The sequence below is a fragment of the Cimex lectularius genome, unplaced genomic scaffold (genome assembly GCF_000648675.2).
Source record: "Cimex lectularius strain Harlan isolate CLEC.00 unplaced genomic scaffold, Clec_2.1 scaffold116, whole genome shotgun sequence".
NCBI classification, from domain to species: Eukaryota; Metazoa; Arthropoda; class Insecta; order Hemiptera; family Cimicidae; genus Cimex; species Cimex lectularius.
Genome location: NW_019392765.1, coordinates 1,328,952 through 1,350,418, shown reverse-complemented (window position 1 = coordinate 1,350,418; position 21,467 = coordinate 1,328,952). Strand labels below are relative to the sequence as shown.

Below are 21,467 nucleotides of genomic sequence, written 5' to 3'. Positions count from 1 at the left end.
GTATGATTTTGATATTGCTGTGTTTGGTACAACCCCATAGTTGATACCATATGTCCACATAGGCTCTATGACTTGTTTATATAATAATATTTTATTTTGTATAGCAAGATTAGAGCCACGTCTTATCAACCAGTATAGTTAGTTGCCTATACCTTAAACCTATTTCTGTCCTTTTTTTCTTCACATGTTCTTTCCATCTCAGCTTGGCATCTAAGGTCATTCCCAGATATTTAGCTGTATTGCTGTATGGTATAGTAGTTCCATCGATTGTGAGCGACGGAACATGGTCCACCTTTTTGTTTGTAAAGATTAGATGGACTGATTTATGCTGATTTAGCTTGATTTTCCATTTTTTTGTCCATTCGTTTATCTTATTACATGCATTTTGGAGGAGTTTGGTTGAATGGGTGATAGTCCGTCCTAGTGATATCACCGCTGTGTCATCTGCAAATTGCAATTTTTACTCCATCTATTTTCAGAAAATCACTGGTGTATAACAAGTAAAGCAGTGGACCTAATATGCTACCTTGTGGCACTCCTGCATTTATTGTTTTTAATTTTGAATATTGATATTCTTGTTTGACTCTAAACAGTCTGTCAGTTAGGTAGGAACTGATAATATCGACATACTGCTTTGGTAGCATACCTTTTACTTTACTAATGAGTCCTTCGTGCCAGACCTTGCTCGAAATAATGCGTTAAGAAGAAAAGAGGCGTCGCGATTGTGATACTGATTTGTGATAAACGCTGTGTGACTGTACGTGGGGTGCGCTTGACATCTCATAGATGTGCACACCCTACCAAAACGTGACAAGGCGTCGGGTAGCATCGGGTAGCGTCGTAGCGTTGCATCGGGTAAGTCTGTTCCCAGCTCTAGGTGTATCAGGGACTCTGAACTTTTAGCTTTTCACACCATTGTTCACCTCAATTTACTTTATTATTCTATTAGCTCATAACCTACGTTATCATTTTTATATAACTACAATTTATTTCATCATTAATCTCAATATATTTTTATTGTTCCACTAGTTTCATAATTTTAATAGCAAAGGAAAAATTGAGTTTTAATTTGGTGTTTGGCATTTTATACTCAAGGTCTAATTAATTCTTTATTGAGTGCTCTAATGTATTTTAAAACTGAAATTGTAGCAATAATAAAATATTTGTGTTTGATAGCAAATATTTGTATATTTTTAATCTTCTTAATAGAATCACTTCAAGATTACTTGTAGTGTCTTTCCGCCTTTAAACGAGGGGTGACCACATAGATTGTAGTAGCAAAGCATGATTATGATATTGGTTGTTCATTATGACACAAAACTTACATTACCCAGGGAGATTAAGTTGTAATACCTATCCATAAAAAAGGAGGTGTTAGACATAAGCAAACAAAAAAAAAAGTATAGACCTATTGCATTACTGTCAACAGGCTTATTTCCTTTTTGCTAAAATATAATATAAACTGCAAGCAATTGGTTCCAAAGAGAAAAGATCACTGAAAATGCACTTAGTTTTATTTCACTCCTATCACGATATGAATACTGATAGAAAAGTATCAGACCTATTTTTGGTTTAACAAGCACGGTTGACGTGAAGATTGATTACTAATAAAAAAAAACTATATTTGAGGATCATTTGATTCTCCTTACACTGGTTCCAACTTTATTTTACAAAGCAAAGCCAGTACTTAAAGACAGGTAACCAGTACAAAAAAATCATTGAAAACGGAATACCTCAAGGGTCTGTTTTGGGTCCTGTCCTTTTTGTACTTTAAATCAATGATTTGTTCCCTCGTTGCCTGAAAAATGGTTAAGGTTGCCCTAACTGCTTTTCCTGATGGCTTGTCTAAAAATATTCTGTTGGTAATTGTATAGTTGTAGAGAAAACACTCAATTTTTAATGAATCGGTTTTTGTATAATCGGTTGTCGTTTAGCGGAAAATCCAAATGATACTGCATTCAGCCATTTCATCATCCTGGTCTACCCTCGCTGTGTTGGAGTGTCGGATGCATTTTAGCATTTTGTCATATTCAGTCAGTGGGATTTTATACGAAACGTGAAGAGTGTGTACGTCAGGTTACCTTTGTCAGGGCTTTTATTTGATCGTAGATAACAGGCAGACCAGGATGACCGTAACGACAAAAATTACAGGTTCATCACTCCACAGACCATACAGAGAAATCTCGCAATATTTAACTTTAGTTTGACACCCACACTTTGCTCTTTTGAAACTTTTATAAAATGTGAATATGGTACCAATGGAAAAAAAGAATCCAAACAATTAATTTGTAGACATTTATTTGCAACATGTAAGGTCCACATGGCACTACACAATTAGTAAATTGTTCGTTATCATAAATACATAACATAATTACACATTATTTAATAATGATAATAAAAGAAATTATGTACATTTAATACAAATATAAAGTAATTAAAGCAATGTAGCAAGTGCTGTTGATTATGAAAGTTTTTGATTGATTTTTATTTTAATGTTTTATTTACACATACATAATTTTTATCAAGTTTGGGAAATTTTTTTCCAATAAGAAAAGTGTATCGAACCATTTAAGAAAGAGACATAAACAAAATTTATTACAATTTTACAAGTTTGTAACTGTCAATATATTTACTTTCCCCTCATATAGAAAAATATCAATATTTACAAGACAATCGTGAAAAAATAAAGAAACATTAAACATCATTATTTACAATTATGGTCTTGAGGAATATTTTGTAAAAAATTATCTTTTTTTTTTTCAGAAAAAGAAAACCATTCAAAGCATAATCCAGATTGTAAATTGATTGATTACAGAATTAAATAAGAAAACAATTAAAAATAATAATAAATACATGCAAAAAGTTATATGTTATAATTTTGTTGATATAATTAAAAGTATTATTAAAAAAAAATAATAAGAAACATTTCCAAGGTGATTCTGATATTTTTGAAAACTATAACTTGCCAAAACATATTGACAATTACTACATCTAATCACGATACAAAGCAGAGGGAGATGAAAATTTTGTCTAGACTATCCTTTTTAATATCACACAGTCTTTAACATATCCGCCAACACAATTTACACTTTCATCAAACGATGTACAATGTTTCAAAATTATTATTTTTATATTTGTGGTAATTGCAAAATAAAACTACAAAGATTTCGCATTTTTCGAATCGTTTTTCGTTTCTTTTTCTTTCGTTTCAGTATCTTCGAACAATCTTAAATAGCCTCCCTTCTTGGCCTATCCGGTGTAACCATAAATCTTTTAAACCAACCGGAATAAATACGCTTAGGCACTGCTAGCTCCCTAATGGTACTCGTTATCGATACCGATTAGGAAAAAACAAAAAGAAAACAGGTAAGCAATGATATATGTACGATCTTGCATCAAGGAAGCTTTCGGACGTTTATTACTATCAGTAAGATTCATTTTTCGAAATTTTTCAATCGACTTTTCGTTTTTTTTTTCGCATTTATCTTAATCCTAATGAAACAAAACTATAACTACCTATTATAACTACAAACTGAAATTTTATTATTACGAACAATTTAATTACAACAAAGTAATCAAATTATTACAAATAATTATAAATATATCTTTGATTTTATCATGAGAAAATTGTCTGACACTAATAGGTAAGTTGAGTTTCGACCTAATTTTACAAATGACAAGGACGACTAAACTTTACTATGTTGGGAAAAGGCGAAACCACACAAAACGTAATTTTATACTCATAATTATTTTAATTGTACTTTCTTTCAATATTTAATGCTTTCAGAGAGGAGTAAAATTAATATCTTTAGAAAAATATCATCTTTTTCCAACAATATCCAAGCTGCTATCTTAACATTTACAATTAAACAAAAATATTCATATCGGCTAAGTGTAGATATTGTAAATAGACAAAAAATAATATATGGTCAGATCCATCATACAAAATGCCACTATATTCATAATAAAAAATAAATATCACAATTAATATCGTGCTATTCTTAACAAAAAAGTTTTTTTTAATGAAAATTATTTATTATAATCTAAGGATATGAAGATTTTTATTACGTACAATATAATTCTAATATAAAAGATATGTAAACAAACATAAAAATGTCCATGTATGTTTTTAAATTTACAAACTAAATGGTAACACACATATTTGAATAAACACAAATAATATATACAAAGCATTTTCTTAAAAATATAACAACAAATACACATATGACAAAAAAAAGCCTAATCAAAAAATTAATTAGGGTAGAAACTGTACATAATTAACAATCAAATTAAAATGTCAAAATTGCCAAAATAACATATCAATATATTTTGTTTCAATTTATTAATCTACAAGCACCATAAGTAAGCTCAACTAAAACAAGAAAAAAGAAAAACAAAGGGAAAGCAAAATGTAAAAAAAAATTATTCATATATTAACAAAATATGACTAGTTTTAATAATTTTTTAAATTAAAATTAACAAAAGATCAATTTTATCACTTGCAAGGGACTAAAACATAAGCATTTAATAATATTTATCTTTGGTTAACTAAGTACGCTTCTGGCACAAAATGACAATTCAACAATGTAATGACATATTGTTAATTGTATCGTATTATTCAACTATGCACTAAGTATTATAGTCGATCACTGGAATGGCCGTTATTATTTACAGAAATGTTTATAATTAAGAGTGGCTCTATTTCTACAAGGACTACTGCAAGGGTACTGATATCATATGAACAGTGAAAAAAAATGAAATTTAACCTTAACGCGAAACCAAATTCCAACTTATAAAACGTAAGGAGCTGTTAAAAACAGGTTCTCAAATATCCAGGGGATGTTTGTTTACCCCCGTTTACTAAATTTATAAATTACATGATAATTACCCTTGTTTGTTTATCTTGCTTGATCAAAAGACGGAAAATCAAACTTACAAATAGAATGGATGCTATATAACGGCAGACCGTGGGACTAGGCCTTTTTGGTCACCCCTACAGCACAGCAGCCAAACATCATCTACTTCGAGAACCAGTCTTAATCGCTCCCCTTCATTAAAAGCCAGGTGCCCACTGTCTGACGGTAGTCTGTGAGTTAAGGTAACCACATGCCTGCAAAATTGGAAGAAAAAATTATATATATTGTACATCACGTTAACAAAACAGGGAAACAAATATATTGCCTAAGATCGGTTACTGGTTCCAAATGAGAATTTAATATATATATTAGGTTGAAATAATGCATATTTCAACTAGAATAAAATATTATTTTTAAAATTAACAACAACCAATGAAAAATGAAAGCAAGACAATACTGCTCAATTATGGAACGATAAAAAAAATCGCTGCCATACAGTGCCTCTCTCGCCCTCGCACACTTCTCATTTTCCTCACGCAATCGCACATCACCTCATTCTCGCGCATCGCTTCTCTCGCTCTCGCACCGTGCCTTTCTCGCACTGGTTCTTTTCCTCCCGCACACCACTTCCATTGCTCTCGCACAGGTTCTGTCGCTCCGCACACCCTCATTCTCGCTCATCGCTTCTCTCGCTCTCGCACCATGCCTTTCTCACACTGGTTCTTTCACTACGCACATCATCTCATTCTCGCATACCGCTTCTCTCACTCTAGCACTGGTTCTTTCGCTCTCGCACACCGCTTCCCTCGCTCTCGCACCGTGCCTTTCTCGCACTGGTTTCACTCTCGCACTGGTTCTTTCCCTCCCGCACACCACTTCCATTGCTCTCGCACTGGTTCTTTCGCTCCGCAAACCCTCATTCTCACGCATCGCTTCTCTTGCTCTTGCACCGTGCCTTTCTCGCACTGGTTCTTTCGCTCTCGCACTGCTTCTTTTCCTCTCGCACACCACCTCATAATCGCACACCACCTCATTCTCGCACACCGCTTCTCTCACTCTCGCACTGGTTCTTTCGCTCCGCACACCACCTCATTATCGCACACCACTTCCCTCGCTCTCGCACCGTGACTTTCTCACACTGGTTCTTTCACTACGCACATCATCTCATTCTCGCATACCGCTTCTCTCACTCTAGCACTGGTTCTTTCGCTCTCGCACACCGCTTCCCTCGCTCTCGCACCGTGCCTTTCTCGCACTGGTTTCACTCTCGCACTGGTTCTTTCCCTCCCGCACACCACTTCCATTGCTCTCGCACTGGTTCTTTCGCTCCGCAAACCCTCATTCTCACGCATCGCTTCTCTTGCTCTTGCACCGTGCCTTTCTCGCACTGGTTCTTTCGCTCTCGCACTGCTTCTTTTCTTCTCGCACACCACCTCATTATCGCACACCACTTCCCTCGCTGTCGCACTGGTTCTTTCGCTCTCGCACACTACCTCATTATCGCACACCGCTTCCCTCGCTCTCGCACCGTGCCTTTCTCGCACTGGTTCTTTCAATATCGCACACCACCTCACTCACTCTCGTACACTGCAGCACTCTTTCCCGGTCCGTGCCTTTCTCGCACCGCTTCTCTCATTCTCGCACACTACTTCCCTCTCTCTCGCACCGTGCCTTTCTCGCACTGGTTTTTTCGCTCTCGCACACCACTTCATTCTCGCACCATGCCTTTCTCGCACTGCTTCTTTCGCTCTCGCTCTCGCACCGTGCCTTTCTCGCACTGGTTCTTACTCTCTCGCACACCCCCTCACTCGCTCGTGCATTCGCACACCGCCTCATTCGCTCTCGCCCACCCCCTCATTCACTCTCACACTACGCTTTTCTTGCACCGCTTCTTTTGCTCTCGCACATCACCTCACTCACTCTCGCACACCGCTTCTTGTGTTTCTACCTTCGCACACTGCCTCACTCACTCTCCCACATCGCCTCTCTTGCTCTGATACACTGCCTTTATAACTCACTCTCCCACATCGCCTCTCTTGCTCTGATACACTGCCTTTATCACTCACTCTCTCTCTCTCTCTTTTTCTCACTTCCCTCACTCTCTCTTTCTCTCTCCATATTCTGTATGCACACACAAACACATATATATTCATGTAAAACTGAAAGAAAATTGAAGAAGCTGCATATTAATTTTTAGAGGAAAACTGTTGAACTATGGGTTACAACTCATTTCAGTGTATAGTTGTTAATAATTTAAACTAATCAGTAGTATGGGTATGCATGCTATTCCTTTCGTATTGGGAAGTATGTTAATGCCACAATAAATAGGTATTTTTATTAGTAAGTTTGTATAAATAAAAATTATTTGGAAATCTATTTCATATAACACAATAAATATATTAACCCTCAATCATATTTATTTTAAATTGACTTATCAAGTTTGACTCACAAGCTATGGTGTGGCCTAGCCCAGTCCTGTACTATTAAAGAATTAATGCTATTCTCTAAGAAAAAAATCATCAAGCCTTATTATAACCGCTGAAGTAGGCACCCACTTCCAGCCGCTATCCGCTTTCTTATTCATTTTTATTTTGTTGGGCTTCAGTCCTATAGTAGTGTGATCATGATTAGCTTGCAGCCCTTCAAAAGCTCTGCTATTTTGTAAACATCTTTAATTTTCATTAAGTTTGTACAGGAATCTCTTACTTGAACTGACTGTTGTCGAGGGTTACTAGCAATTTAGGTACATCAACAAATATTATTAGTTTTTTTTTTTCCAAATTATTAGGTTAATTCAATAGCAAACAAACCATGTTATTAGGCTTTAGTTGTATAAAAATAAAGGTCTGCTTGGAAAAGGCAAACAAAAATTTAAAATTTTGTCCATACATCAAACTCACAGTTTTTTCTGTACGGTAATGTGTATATCACAAACATTATGTTGAATTTTATATCGTGGAATTATCTGTCGAAAAAATTTGAGTTATTCACCTCATATATAATAATAGTAGGGAAAGAATACAAGACATACTATATATGTACTGACCTAGTCCCCGCTGGTCGATCTGACTTCCTTACTGTAGAAGAAGAAGCGGCTCTTCTTTGTACCTTTGTACTATTTCCTGGAGGTCTGTAGGGCAGGCTGCTAGGCCGGGATGTGATCACCTTTTCCTGGGTAGAATCCACTCTGCTCGGCCTCTGTATTTTATTGGCTGCTCGTCCGCTGTCTACCCTAGGCCTGTCGGAGACACAAAATGAACTGTACCCTCTTCAAAAGAAATGTAATTTTAATTTTTACCTAGCACACGTCAATGGAGTGGGTATTCGCCTTTGCTGATTGCTGACTAGAGTAGGCAATTTTGAAGACTGAGGCCTGACCGGGGATGTCACAGGCCTGGGTATTCGAGACCTAGATGTACTAAAAGCAAAGAAAAATAATATGTTATATTATCTACTTTTTTAAAAATAATTGTAAATAAATACTTTGTCTTCATTGGGCTGAGATCGGAAGATGTAGTATCTTTTCCAGAAAGCAATTCCCACTTTCTTTGCAAACTTCTAAATTTACCACCCCTGACTTTATCGTCGTCTTTTACAATTTCTTTCTCACTAGTTTCCTCACTACTAGATTTTCCCCCGGTTTCCAGACTACAAAAACAAAACAAAAAATAATTAACAAATTATAAATATATATTTTTTTAAATTGTGTTTTTTTGTTGTACCTATCGGGGAAATCTTCATCAGTCTGAAGCTTCTCAAAAGCATTCGCAAGCCGTGAACCCACTTGCACTCCACTCCACCGTTTTCTCGCTGTGTTAGCGCAATCACCCCCGCCCACTGTGTCAACGCAGGACCTCGGTCGAGACGATTTTGATTCTAAAACGAATCGATTTGTTTTATTAGAGGTACAATAAGATAAAATAAAATTCATCCTAAACAAGGAGACTCAATTAAAAGAATTTCAGTGCTCTCTATTAATAAGAATAGATTTTGACAGAGTTTAGATTAAATAAAAGAGGCTTACAATTTCCTAGCATTCAGACTTTTCTATGTGTGCATATCTAACTAAACTAAAAAATAATTTCATCTTCATTGAAAAAAATGGCCAACACATTTTAAAATCTTTATCATAAAAGTAACTTTTATCGCTTTCATAGTACATATGCAGATTTTTTTTTTTTTTTTCAAACAAAACACTGTTTTCCTTTAATTTAGTTTTAGGTGCATCATTGGTCCTCCCATTATTATGTGTTGTACTTCCTGTTTGATACTGGAGAGCGGAGAGGCATTCTAGGGACCTAACCACGTTGTCAAATAAATAAAGAAGGTAAGTTGGTTTTGGACACTTTTAAGAAATGAAGTACATGGAGCTGAGGCAATCAAGGCTGGTTGAGAGAAGAAGACGACTAATAAGGGCGGAAGGGTTCGGGCCAGTGTTTGAGGAAAGGCAGAAAGTACCAGTCAGGAGTCAGGATGTCCAGCAATGATACCCGTAAGAGGATTTTAGCTCGAAGAGGACAACTTCCTAACCATCCAGAAACAAAGAGAAATCCTTCAGAGAAATAGTCATTATTGGGTCTTCCAACTAAGTTATGTTAATCTGTCAAATTACCAAAGTTTTACTATGAAATTTCTCTATATAGTCTGCAGGGTGTTGGACCTATAATTTGGACATTATCGATCATTTTTGTTTGCCTACTGGGTTGGCCTGGTAGAGGCGTTCCAGGATCTGGTGAAAACAGAATAACCCAATATCATCTTGCAGACATACTCGATTGACAATGAAAATGGCAAAATGCCAAAATGCATCTGGCAATAGACCAATCCAGCAAGGACAGACCAAAAGTTTGGTTGTGACAAAACTAATGTTCATCAGACCTCATCGAGAAATCTTAAGGCGGGTCCAGACGGGTGTAACGTGTAATGCAAGATTACGTGTAATTTAGAGTGAACAGTATGGACGGCAAACGAACTCAACGCGAATCATTTAACGCGAATCTTGAAGAGGGGGCTGTTCCACTCAGTTGCTACGAACATGGTATAAACCAATAAGTTCAAGCGACTGTTCGTCACTCCACATCATGAACGTCCACACTACACAACTGCCACGAACGCCGTCCAAACGAGAACTGCGAGCACCTTTGTGTTCGCACAAAAAACCGACACCCCGATGGATCCGGTCGAACGGTTGGGCGAGCATTACATGTAATGCTCGTAGTAGCGTCCACACAAAGAATTCGCCTTGCATTACGCGTTACGTTACGTGTTACATTACACTCGTCTGGACCCGGCTTTAGATACATTGTGCCCCATGACGTTTTCAATTTCGACAAAGGCAACCAGTCTATTTTCAAATGAATACAAAAGTTTGATAAGCATGACTTCAGATTCCACCTTGAAATCTACTTTCAAGAAGTTCAATAATTAACCTCATTGTTGACTCCGAGTGGAAAAAAAATTTCAACCGCTCATTGAAAAAGCAAAATGTGTTCTTCCATTTGACACAACTTACCTATGTCAATCTATATTTTCTATCTATACAGCCACCAAAAGTAAATACTAAAGCTGTCTAGATGCTGATTTAGATTTCTGTTTAAATTCATTAATTTTGTGGTCCGCTTGACCAATTTATATATTACAATTAATTAAGGTTTTTAGTTGAGATAAAAAAGAGGGAAAATTCAAAAGGTGGGGTTGAGATGGGAAGTTAGTGTCCGAGTGGATCGAGGTCACGATAGCTCAAGTGGTAGAGCAGCGGCGTATCTAGCCGAAGATCGTGGGTTCGAATACCACTCATGCCATTGACTTTTTTATCTCAACTAAAAACCTTAATTAATTTCTGTTTAAGTTAATTGGTGACCTTTTATGTTATTTCTATGAATTTTTTCAATCATCACTTTTTTGATATTACAGTAACGGTATGAGTAATTATTGTTGGAATTGGATGAAATAAATTTACTAATTAACAAAGATTTTTTTAATGATTTCTCATTACTGTTTGAAAAAATATAAATCTTTTGGAACACTCACCTGATGTCTGTGATTGTTCGCCGCTGCTGAAATTCCCCAAACCGCTCCGAATCGACTGAACGATTCTTTTCAAAAGTATCGAATCAGTTGTAAGCTCAATATTCTGACTCGGAGATATGGGTACCCGCTTTAAACAAATACGTTTGAATTAATACGTTGAACCTTTGTTCACCTTAAGTAAACAATAAGTACTTACCGCAAGTTGCAATAGACTTTCATGCAACTGTCTGGTTTCATATAGCAAATCGAGTGAAAAGTTATACTGTGCGAGAGGTTTTAAAGTGGCGATGAGTTGATCTGAAAGACCCCTTGAGATGGCATGGCCTTTTGATGCGGCCAATAAAATACTGTCTTCTACATAATGCTTGCTTAAAATGCTCTCCCTCGTTCTAATGTATGAAATCCATGCATCCATGCCTCTAACACTATTAATTAAATTCAATTATATAATAATTATGTTGTTTCATTTTAATAGATCTGTAAAGACTCCAACATACTTGAGAAGTCCAAATATGAAGGCGTTGAATTTGACCAGACCCTCTGAAAGTATATCTTCACTGTTAAGCTTCATAACCAATTCGTGAAGAGCTCTTGTCATCGGTCCTTTGAAACGAGCAATTAAACGTTTTATGTATCACCGTTGAAAACATTGAAAAATGAACATACCTTGCTGCGCCGATGCTTCGACTACTTGCCAAACTGAATTCCCGATTGGTCCGAACGGTGTTTCAAGCTGGTATTTAAGCCCATCACTCAAAAGAGCGTACAGCGTGGGGCACAGTGTATCTAACACTAGCTGGGAGTTATTTTCTTCGCCGTAATTTATAATTTTATCGACCGCTTCAACCACACCATCAATTAAAGCTGTATATAAAAAAATAAATAAGTAAATGTTTTTTAAAAATAATTTTGGTATATTAAATTTAACCTTTTTTGTTTTCAGTTGTACCACTTCTGCAAGTGCTATCTGAATGGAGATGAAGATCGCCAAGACCTGGCTGCTTTCCCTATGCAAAAATAATTAAACGGATTAGTGAAAAATGCAATGAGACGAAGGAATTTAAATAATTATCACCTGATATTTTTGATATGTGGGAGAATTGGGAGGAGTACACTGCTGCTCGTTTTTATCAGCAAAACTGACACATTTTCTCCCGACTTCACATAAAAATTTGCTTACCTAAAAAATGATATAAATATTAAATCCATATATTTATTAGTTGGTCGTAATTAGCCGCAGTAATGATTTAAACTGATTTATAATTTTTATATACAGTGTGGTTAAGATGAAAAATTAGTGTCACGAGCGGGACTCCAATGTCCAACATCTCTACACCCCATGTTAAGCGACGGGCCTCGCAAATTATAGGAAACAAATTGACAAAGAGGGGAAGCAGATAAGACACTGACATGGATCTTCCAGACTTCTAGGACTCCATAGGAATTCGAGGGCTGGTAAGAAGACAGTCTGACTTGGTATCTTAGTCCATTTCAGAGTTTGAAGGGAATCAGAGCTTGAATAGGAATACCAAATCCAGAAAAAAATGTGTGCGGGCCGGTAGAAAGTGAGTGATTCATTCCTTTATCTGTGCGGTAGCGTGGTCATCCATGTAGTTTCGCGAGGCCGTCGCTTAATATTACTGTTGTGCATTTTATGGTGAATAAAAGTCAGTTTGATTCAAGTGCGTAGCCAAACTAACAATGGTGTCTTGTGTGGGGTTACACTTCAATATTAGGGACTAGAAAATAGCGTAACGAGACATTCAGCATGAATACACCGACTCACAAATCAATACTTGGCATCTATAAAAAAAATTTCCAAGAAATCTTACTTGGTCCCGTAGAGTGTGGATGTCATGTGGCTGCCATTGTTCGTGTCCACTTATTTCTATAAGCTGATCCAACCGCTGTGCATGCGCTGAAGGTGGGGAATGCGGCCTATGTTTTGAATCTTTCCACCAATCTTCCCAGATGTCTTTTTCCGGGTTATCCTGTTAAACAATCATTTCTTTCTATAGTGAAGTCAAAGGCTTAGTACACATGGAATGCTGAATCACGCATTAACGGGCGCTTGTGACAAACACATGGAGTGCTTGGACGAGAGCAATTTTACAATGATATTCAAAATCTTTGTCTGTGGTATCTCTATCACCGCTATAAACTAAAAAGACCAAGACAAAAGAAATATTCAGACCATCCTATTTTAAGAGATAGATTCATAAATAGTATGGCTCTTTACCCAAAATTATGTGATTATTAACCAAAATTTTGAATTATTTTATTAGTAACTCTTGACGATTTTTTGCAATTGATTAAGGGTCTTATTACATCAACATCTCAGTGTGTGAGGGATTACATTCAGCCAGAAGAAAAACTTTACATAAAATATCGATAATGTTGACACTGCAGAACAAGAGTGCATCAATTTTTTAAAACACACATTGGAGAGCAAGTTAAACCCTCCAAACATTAGACAAGTTTAAAAAGGCTCCAGAACTTGTGTATTAGCTGTGATGCTGAATTGCTTGACAGTAAAATTTCCTCTAAAGCGAGGAACACACTTACCCGATGCAAGGCTACCGAACATGACCCGAAGGCACCCGATGCAAATCCAATGCCCAATTCCATAAGATTGTATGTATTACCCATGCACATCTGCCCGATGCCGCCACACAACGCTACTCTACTCTATGCTACGCGATCCCCACTGTCCAGATTTTCGTCGGGTAGCATCCAGTGCAGTCGAAAACAAAAGAACTGGACACTCATAATTTTATTTCAAACGATATGTATTATGGTCATTATATAAATTACAACATACTTATTTTGATATAAACCAAATTAACCTAGATTATTAAAAAAATTAATTTTAATAGTTTGGTAGAAAATTGATCGGAATTCCGTTTTTTGATATAATTAATTTAACTAACAATTTATTACATGGTTGTGCTCATAAAATTTAAGTAACAATTTATTACATGGTTTTTTTGCACAGAATAATGCATTAAGAATAAAAAGGCGTTGTGATTGCGATACTGATTTGTGATACACGCTGTGTGACTGTACACGGTGTGCGCTTGACATCACATAGATGTGCCACCCAACCAAAATGAGATTAGGCGTCGGGTAGCATTGCATTTGGTAAGTGCGTTCCTCGCTTTAAGAACAAAACCGTCATTGTGATTGCAATACTGATTTGTGATACATGCTGTGTGATTATACATGGCGTGCATTTCACATTGCATAGATGTGCCACCCAACCAAAACAAGATTAGGCGTCGGGTAGCATCGAGTAGCGTTGCATTTGGTGTGTTCCCTGCTTTAAGAACAAAAGAGGTGTTGTGATTGTGATACTGATTTGTGATTCACGCTGTGTGACCCTACATTGCGTGCGCTTGACATCGTATAGATGTGCCACCCAACCAAAACGAGGTAAGGCGTCGGGTAGAATCGGGTAGCGTTGCATTTGGTAAGTGCGTTCCTCGCTTTAAGAACAAATGAAGTGTTGTGATTGCGCTACTGATTTGTGATACATGCTGTGTGATTATACATGGCGTGCACTTCACATTGCATAGATGTGCCACCCAACTGAAACTAGATCAGACGTCAGATAGCATTGGCTAGCATTGCATTTGGTAAGTGTGTTCCCTGCTGTAAGAACAAAAGAGTCATTGTGATTGTGATACTGATTTGTGATACACACTGTGTTACTGGACTTGCTGTGCGCATGACCTCCCATAGATGTGCACACCCTACCAAAATGTGACAAGGCGTCGGGTAGCATTGGGTAGTGTTGCATTGGGTAAGTTTGTTCCCCGCTTTAAGAATAAAAAAGGTGTTGTGATTGCAATACTGATTTGTGATACATGCTGTGTGACTGTACATGGTGTGCGCATGACCTCGCATAGATGTGCACACCCTACCAAATGTGACAAGGCGTCGGGTAGCATCGGCTAGCGTTGCATTTGGCAAGTGTGTTCCCTGCTTTAAGAATTAAAGAGGTTGTGATTGCGATACTGATTTGTGATATGTGCTGTGTGACTGTACATGGCGTGTCCTTCACATAGAACAGAATGAGATAAGGCTTTGCATCGAATCGGGGCATGTCGCGTAGCGATGCATTGGGTGTGTTCCCCGCTTAAATTACTAGAATGTGAAGAGCGCGGTGGTTGATGAGCTATAGTAATTTGTGAGGGTTATGATAGATATGAAGGAGCTGTAATAAATATAAAAATCGCTACACTCTGCGATCCACAATGCAGGTCTTTTTTCCACTTTTGTCGATCAGGAGATCAGTGTCAACAAGGTACATTTCCATTGTGAAGATTAAAAAAAAAGAATATTCTCTGGTAAAACACGTTTCTATCTGAAGAAACTGATTAGTTACTTGATAATCCATGCGGTGAAATGCATGTAGTAAGGGGAATCTCAAATCGTGGGTTCATAATGGAGCTCTTAATTGCACATTACCATATGTACACTCTACTTTAAACTTCAGTATTTCACATCAAAAAGCATGGATAGTTTTTATTTTTCTTACCTTTAGACCTGTATGGTTATCAGGGAAAGATTTGCGCTTCTTTCCTTTCTCATCGATCTCATTGTATTCCTCTTCAACACCATCAAATTCAAACATGCTGTACCTTAGGGAATAATTAAGAATGAGTCATCACAATAAAGAGAATTTTCCTACTTGACGTTTTTACCTTTTATTTTCAAGAATGTCACTAGTTTTCTTTTTTCCTTTAAGTTTCTCTTCACTCCCGTAATTGTATACATAAAGAGGATTCCCATTTCCACCTGATTCATTTAGCAATGTCGATGATCCTCTGTAACCTGAAGACGGAGCAGTACCAGTACTGCAACCTGACGAGTTGACATTTGTTTTACCTTAAAAAACAAAAAGAGAATTGAATGAAAATAGTAAACAGACTGCCAAAATGTTAAATATAAAAACAAAATTACCATCTGGGAACGGTGGATATTCTTTATTCTGCGTAGGCGTCATGCAGAAAATTGGCCTGGTGTTTTCAAATCTATGGCCCGAATGCTGTTTGATCTGAGGCAGTTCTGTGAGTACAGACCAGTATTCGCTTGGCAAGAGGGGCGTTAAGCTGGTCAAATCCATGACATGCGACAAGCCTTTTTTCCGTAGCATTTCTACATCCTGTCTCGTAACTGTCCTATAAGGGGCATGAGAAGCAGGTGGGGTTTGGGGCGTGTTGCCGCCCGAGTATTTAAGCGGAGTTAAAAGAACTCTGTCCAGGTCCAAACTGTTCTTTCTAAGGAAGCCTAAATCTGGTAGCGTGTAGTTCGGATAGAGTATATACACAGGTTTTTTATCCTCTGACTTTTTCTATTTAAAAAAAATAATAATAATAAAAATATACCTTTATAACTTGAAAAAGTTGTGATTAGGCAGATGCTTACATCTTGTTCCTTGTGATTCAGATTGTGAATTGTCTGAAGGGTCGATGTTTGCATGCTTCTATCAACGCAATGAATAGGACACTTCCTCTCAGTCGCCACCACTTTAACAGTCCCTGTTTGCTCCGAACTACTCGTCGGGTCACTCAATTCTGATCCACTTGTTCCTACTTTCACATTATGTCTTTTCGGTTCTCTCTCGAAACTATTATTATTATTAACATTGAATCTGAAACATAATGATACAAAAATATTAATATTATTTATCATAGAGTTTTATTCATGTATTTATATGGAAAAATGAACAAACTTTAATAATTAATTAACAATTAACTTCAAATCATATCTTTAAAACAAATATAAGAATGGATTGCAAAAAAGTTTCTATTTTGTACAGTTTTAACAAATTTTGAGACATTAAAATCTAAATTAAAGTATAAGAACTTACTTATTGAGAGAAGTTGACAAGCTGCAACTGCAGATGGAAATAGATTTTGAAGAGAGCCTTTCTACGCTAGAACTTTCTGGCTCGTCGGCGCTGTTATCTCTGACTAGACTGTCTTCGTAACAAGCCGATAGGTCTTCTTCTAGCCAAGCCGTGTCTGTCATCGAGCCGAGTTCGTTTGAATTTCTCACGTGTTTGTTGTTTCGTGTTGTTCTAGAAAGTAAGAAAATAGTATTTTTGTTTGTCTTTTTATTTTTTTAACAGTTTTACCTGTGAGCATTGTCGTTCGCTTGTTCCATGTTGTTTCTTTGTGCTATGAACATTCGGAGCAAGCTGAAATTCCCTTGTTTATGAGTATTTCCACTATTGTCACCGCTACCGCTAAAACTCTCTGATGTTGCCGAACTGCTATTTTGTATATCGTAGAGTTTCATTTTTTGACCTAGACAAAAACATCAAAATATGATTTAACATGTTCAAATCTTAGAATAATAAGAAGCTGGTTAGTATTACCTAAGGCAAACGAAGTAGAAAGCTTGTTAGGGGGAGCTAGGTCAGGTAAACTAACAGTTTTACTACGAGTCCTATGCCTTGGAGGAATTTTTCTCAATTTACTCCAAGTAGTGGTCGGTGCATCGGATGCAGCCATTTTAAACGGTTTTTTTGTATCATTTTCCAAGTCTGCTACAAAATGTGTTTTATTTAATGACCTTTTTTAAAAAATAATTCCGTGCAGTAAGAAACTATTAATTCATAAATTATTGCTCAAACTTTAATTTTTAAACAAATAATTCTAACAGTAAAAGTTTTTGTCTCAATTAAAAGCAAGAAAATTTGACAAATGGAAAATAAATTGCTAACTATGTGAATTAAGCCGCACTTTCAGGATAAATCAAATATTATCTTACAGCTAGATCAGCAGTTCCCAAACTTTTTCTGTTTCTGACATCCTTAATATATCACAATTTTGCTGCGGCGCACCAAGTCAAAACAATGGTCTATCTCAGCGTGAACTTTATGATAATAGTAGTAATTCATTTCCACTTCAGAAAAGCATTGGCATATCTAAACCTCATATTTTGTCGGCAATTTTATTTAATAAATAACTTGCCTTTTGAAAAGTGATTATGCACTTAATTGCAAAAATGTAAAATTGATTTTTTTTGGCAATAATATAAAATACACAAATGCAGCTGTCTCGTTAACACCCGTATTGAGATTGGATGGCCACCAGGTCTTAGTTTTTAGGGTTTTATAAAGAGGACTTAGTTTTCAGGATTTTTTTAATAAATATATAAATAATATTTTTTACAGATTCACGGCGCCCTTGAAGCATAGTCACAACGCACAGTTTGGGAATCACTGAGCTAGAAAATTGTTTTACATTTTCTCAAGAAAAATGACAACTGAATGTACGGTTTTTCAGTAAATATTGGGCTGTCCATAAAATAATGCAAATTTCCATGTTTGCTTTCAATTACCCCTCTATAATAAACTGTTTATGTTTGATGTATGTATTATTTTGTATGAATGCCTACATTATTTAATCCTCTTCCTTAAAAAAAAAAAAAAAAAAAAAAAAAAAAAAAAAAAAAAAAAAAAAAAAAAAAAAAAATCTTTACTAAGATGCCAGCGCGTGATTTTTGTGTAATTTCGCTTTACAAGTTTAAACATGACTGGAACGGTGCCTAAACTGCCAGAAACATTCATGATGCCTGGGGCGATGGCAGTGTGAATGAGTGTTCAGAGATGGCTTAAATTTGAGAGGGAGATTTTGGCCAAGAAGAAAAGAAGGTCGTGGAAGGATTTTTTACCCTAAGATGTTCTGCGAGCTTTGGTTGAAGAAAATCCCAGAATAACTGTTCAAGAATATGCATAGAATCTTTCAGTTAACAAACGAACAGTGAAAAAATGGAAAAAACCTTTAATTTTCTTGTGCATTAAACGACCACCAAAAAATTCATCGTTATGAGTATGCACGATCTTCTTTGCCGAATCAGAAATGAAACATTTCTGGATAGAATTGTTACTAGTGATGAAAATTGGCTTCTCTATGATAATAGCAGACATTCTGGACAGTGGTTCGGCAAAGGAGAATCTGCACTACATTTTCCAAAGCACTAAACTAATCAAAAATGGTGATGGGCTTTGGTGGGCTTCATTTGGGCTGATTAATGCAGCCTCTTGAATCCTGGCTAAACAATCCATGCCAAAATATATATAGCTCTCAAATTGAAGCAATGCATAAGAATTTGGCATATTGAAGCAAGCTTTGGTCAATTGGAAAAGGCCGATTCTGTTACACGACAATGTTCGGCCCCACGCATGTGACAACACAAAAATGTTGTATCTTGGTTGTGAGGTCCTGCCTCACCCTCCCTATTCTCCAGACCTCTTGCCTACTGACTGTTATTTTTTCAGACACCTGGACAGCGTTTTACACCATAACATATTTACTGATCAAAAGTTGTTAGAAAATGTGTTTACAAAATTAGTTAATAATAAAGACTCCAAATTTTATTCAAAGTAAAGAAGTTGCCATCACATTGGAAGAAATGTATTGAGTGATGGAGGGTATTAAATTAATAAAAAATGTTAAAAATAATTTATTGAATTATTTTTATTTTATAACCATAAACCTGCATTATTTTCCGGACAACCCAATAACCTGGTGTTTATTTTCAATAAAGTTTTAGTTAGTTATTACTTACATTATGAACACTTTCAGTTTTAATTTAGCTCAACACTCTCTGAACTAACTAAACTACATTTCTGCAGCTGAATGCTTTTCAATTTCCAGAATAAGAAAATGCGAGTTAATTAGCAGTCCTTAGCAGTGGCAGATTGATGTCTACGTTCACATTTTTTATTTTTATGCAATCATAAATTAAATAAAAATAAATAGATAAAAAAAAAGGAAACAAGGCAAAAAAGATTTTCTTAACGTTAAAGCTATAATTAACATTCAATTAATTAAGGTTTTTAGTTGAGATAAAAAAGTCAGTGTCATGAGCGGGATTCCAACCCACGACCTTGGGCGTATCAAGCCATTTGAAAAATGGCAAAAAGGAAGGAAAATTCAAAAGGTGGGGTTGAGATGGGAAGTTAGTGCCCAAGTAGAACAAAGTCACAATAGCTCAAGTGGTAGAGTAGCGGTGTATCTAGCTGATGGTCGTGGGTTCGAATCCCGCTCGTGATAACTTTTTTATCTCAACTAAAAACCTTAATTAATTAAATGATATTAATTGGTCAAGCGGACCACGAAAACTAGTGCATTTAATGAGTTAAAATGAAGTATACTTCACTAAAGCTCTCTGTGGCCATTTCATTTGTTGCTGAGAATTGAATCCTGATTACACGACATTTGAAAAATGGAAAAAGGAGGGAAAATTCAAAAGGTGGGGTTGAGATGGGAAGTTAGTGCTCGAGTGGATCGAAGTCACGCTAGCTCAAGTGGTAGAGTAGCGGCGTATCAAGCCGAAGGTCGTGGGCTCGAATCCCGATCATAACACTGACTTTTTTATCTCAACTAAAAACCTTAATTAATTGAATGCTATTAATTGGTCAAGCGGACCATGAAATCTAGTGAATTTAATGAGGCTATAATTAACTAACAATTGAAAAAATGAAAATGACATCATAGCAATAAGGCAAAAAGTGATAAAAATTTAACAGATTGTGCTGAGATAATAATCCATTTATTAGAAAATTAATGTTAGAGGGACAAGTATTTGATTTAATTATGTGAAGGCATTTTGTGATAAAGTCTTTGGGGATGATGGAATAATAAGATTTTATAAATATGGGCATAATTTATCAGTAAAAAATGATATATTGACCATTTTGTAAAGATTATTGACTAAAGATGGAAAAATAATAATTCCCTGGCAAGACATTCTTCTTCCTTAATTAAATAAGGGCCTTGTTAGTTAGATATTCTCCTTCCAAAAAAAATTAATAATGAGTATATATACATACCATCATCATTCTGTTATCCACAAACTGAAAACTTGCATTTATTTATTTATCTAACATGTTCTCCATATGAGGAAATCATTTTAAAATTTTGCTTAAATATTATTATCGTTAATATTATTTTGTTTAATCTGATCAAATTATGAAGAAAAACAGCAATATTTGAAAAACAATTTATTAGTGTGTGGTGATTAGTGACCGTTAATCGATAATTATTCAGAAATACCAACCAAACCACATCTCACGATTTCTGAATAATAATTTATTAGTTTGAACTCCGTTAGTGTAGTAATATTTCAAATTGAAAAGCAAACTACCTCCTTCAGTTAATTCAGACTTGGAATCCTCCATAACTGTTGACCCATGGAAAGCTATCGTATAGTTGTGTTTATTCGCTTGACAAGTGACGATGAGGTGATCCTGATCCTCGCAATCCAAGGAATCAACACTGTAATTTGTAGGAAACAGAGGAGCTTCTTTTACGGGGGAAAACAACGGCTCCGACTGGCCGAGTGACATAGAAGATTCATCCTACAAAAATGGAACAATGTCGATTAAATTATAAATTAATTGAGATAAATAGACTTTTTTTTGTTAATTGAGGTGTTACTCACTTGAGAGCTAGTATGTGGGCTGATCGATGAATCAAATTCAAACTTGACCATAAGTGATCCGGAAACACTTGCATACATTTCACCTTGTCTTTCACCCTAAAATGTACAAAATATGAGTTA

The 21,467-nt window shown here is 36.0% G+C and overlaps 2 protein-coding genes across 3 annotated transcripts in view; both read right to left on the bottom strand.

The window, feature by feature from the left end:
* Positions 1 to 4,815: 4,815 nt before the first annotated feature.
* LOC106663610 overlaps positions 4,816 to 21,467 on the bottom strand; it is a 56,903-nt gene continuing 40,251 nt past the window's right edge. Inside the window, exons 5-25 of the mRNA XM_014388549.2 lie at positions 21,348 to 21,443; positions 21,051 to 21,264; positions 17,272 to 17,442; positions 17,029 to 17,200; positions 16,762 to 16,971; positions 16,317 to 16,542; positions 15,852 to 16,242; positions 15,593 to 15,776; positions 15,427 to 15,529; positions 12,719 to 12,877; positions 11,962 to 12,066; positions 11,815 to 11,893; positions 11,553 to 11,750; positions 11,384 to 11,489; positions 11,083 to 11,311; positions 10,887 to 11,013; positions 8,579 to 8,732; positions 8,340 to 8,504; positions 8,155 to 8,274; positions 7,903 to 8,094; positions 4,816 to 5,110 (exon numbers count right to left, since the gene is read on the bottom strand). Coding sequence (XP_014244035.1) covers positions 4,951 to 5,110; positions 7,903 to 8,094; positions 8,155 to 8,274; positions 8,340 to 8,504; positions 8,579 to 8,732; positions 10,887 to 11,013; positions 11,083 to 11,311; positions 11,384 to 11,489; positions 11,553 to 11,750; positions 11,815 to 11,893; positions 11,962 to 12,066; positions 12,719 to 12,877; positions 15,427 to 15,529; positions 15,593 to 15,776; positions 15,852 to 16,242; positions 16,317 to 16,542; positions 16,762 to 16,971; positions 17,029 to 17,200; positions 17,272 to 17,442; positions 21,051 to 21,264; positions 21,348 to 21,443 — 3,561 coding nt within the window. The 3' untranslated portion in view covers positions 4,816 to 4,950. The remainder of the gene's footprint in view (positions 5,111 to 7,902; positions 8,095 to 8,154; positions 8,275 to 8,339; positions 8,505 to 8,578; positions 8,733 to 10,886; positions 11,014 to 11,082; positions 11,312 to 11,383; positions 11,490 to 11,552; positions 11,751 to 11,814; positions 11,894 to 11,961; positions 12,067 to 12,718; positions 12,878 to 15,426; positions 15,530 to 15,592; positions 15,777 to 15,851; positions 16,243 to 16,316; positions 16,543 to 16,761; positions 16,972 to 17,028; positions 17,201 to 17,271; positions 17,443 to 21,050; positions 21,265 to 21,347; positions 21,444 to 21,467) is intronic.
* On the bottom strand, positions 5,117 to 6,434 carry LOC112127107. 2 transcript variants are annotated; one of them, XM_024227500.1, is made up of 2 exons: positions 6,067 to 6,434; positions 5,117 to 5,872 (listed from the first exon to the last, which is right to left on the bottom strand). In XM_024227500.1, exons 1-2 carry the CDS (start codon positions 6,206 to 6,208, stop codon positions 5,568 to 5,570), a joined length of 447 nt encoding a protein of 148 aa, XP_024083268.1. In that variant the 5' UTR covers positions 6,209 to 6,434; the 3' UTR covers positions 5,117 to 5,567. The 2 variants fall into 2 exon arrangements, with proteins under 2 accessions (XP_024083268.1, XP_024083269.1); XM_024227501.1 differs by having other exon boundaries at positions 5,117 to 5,824; positions 6,132 to 6,434.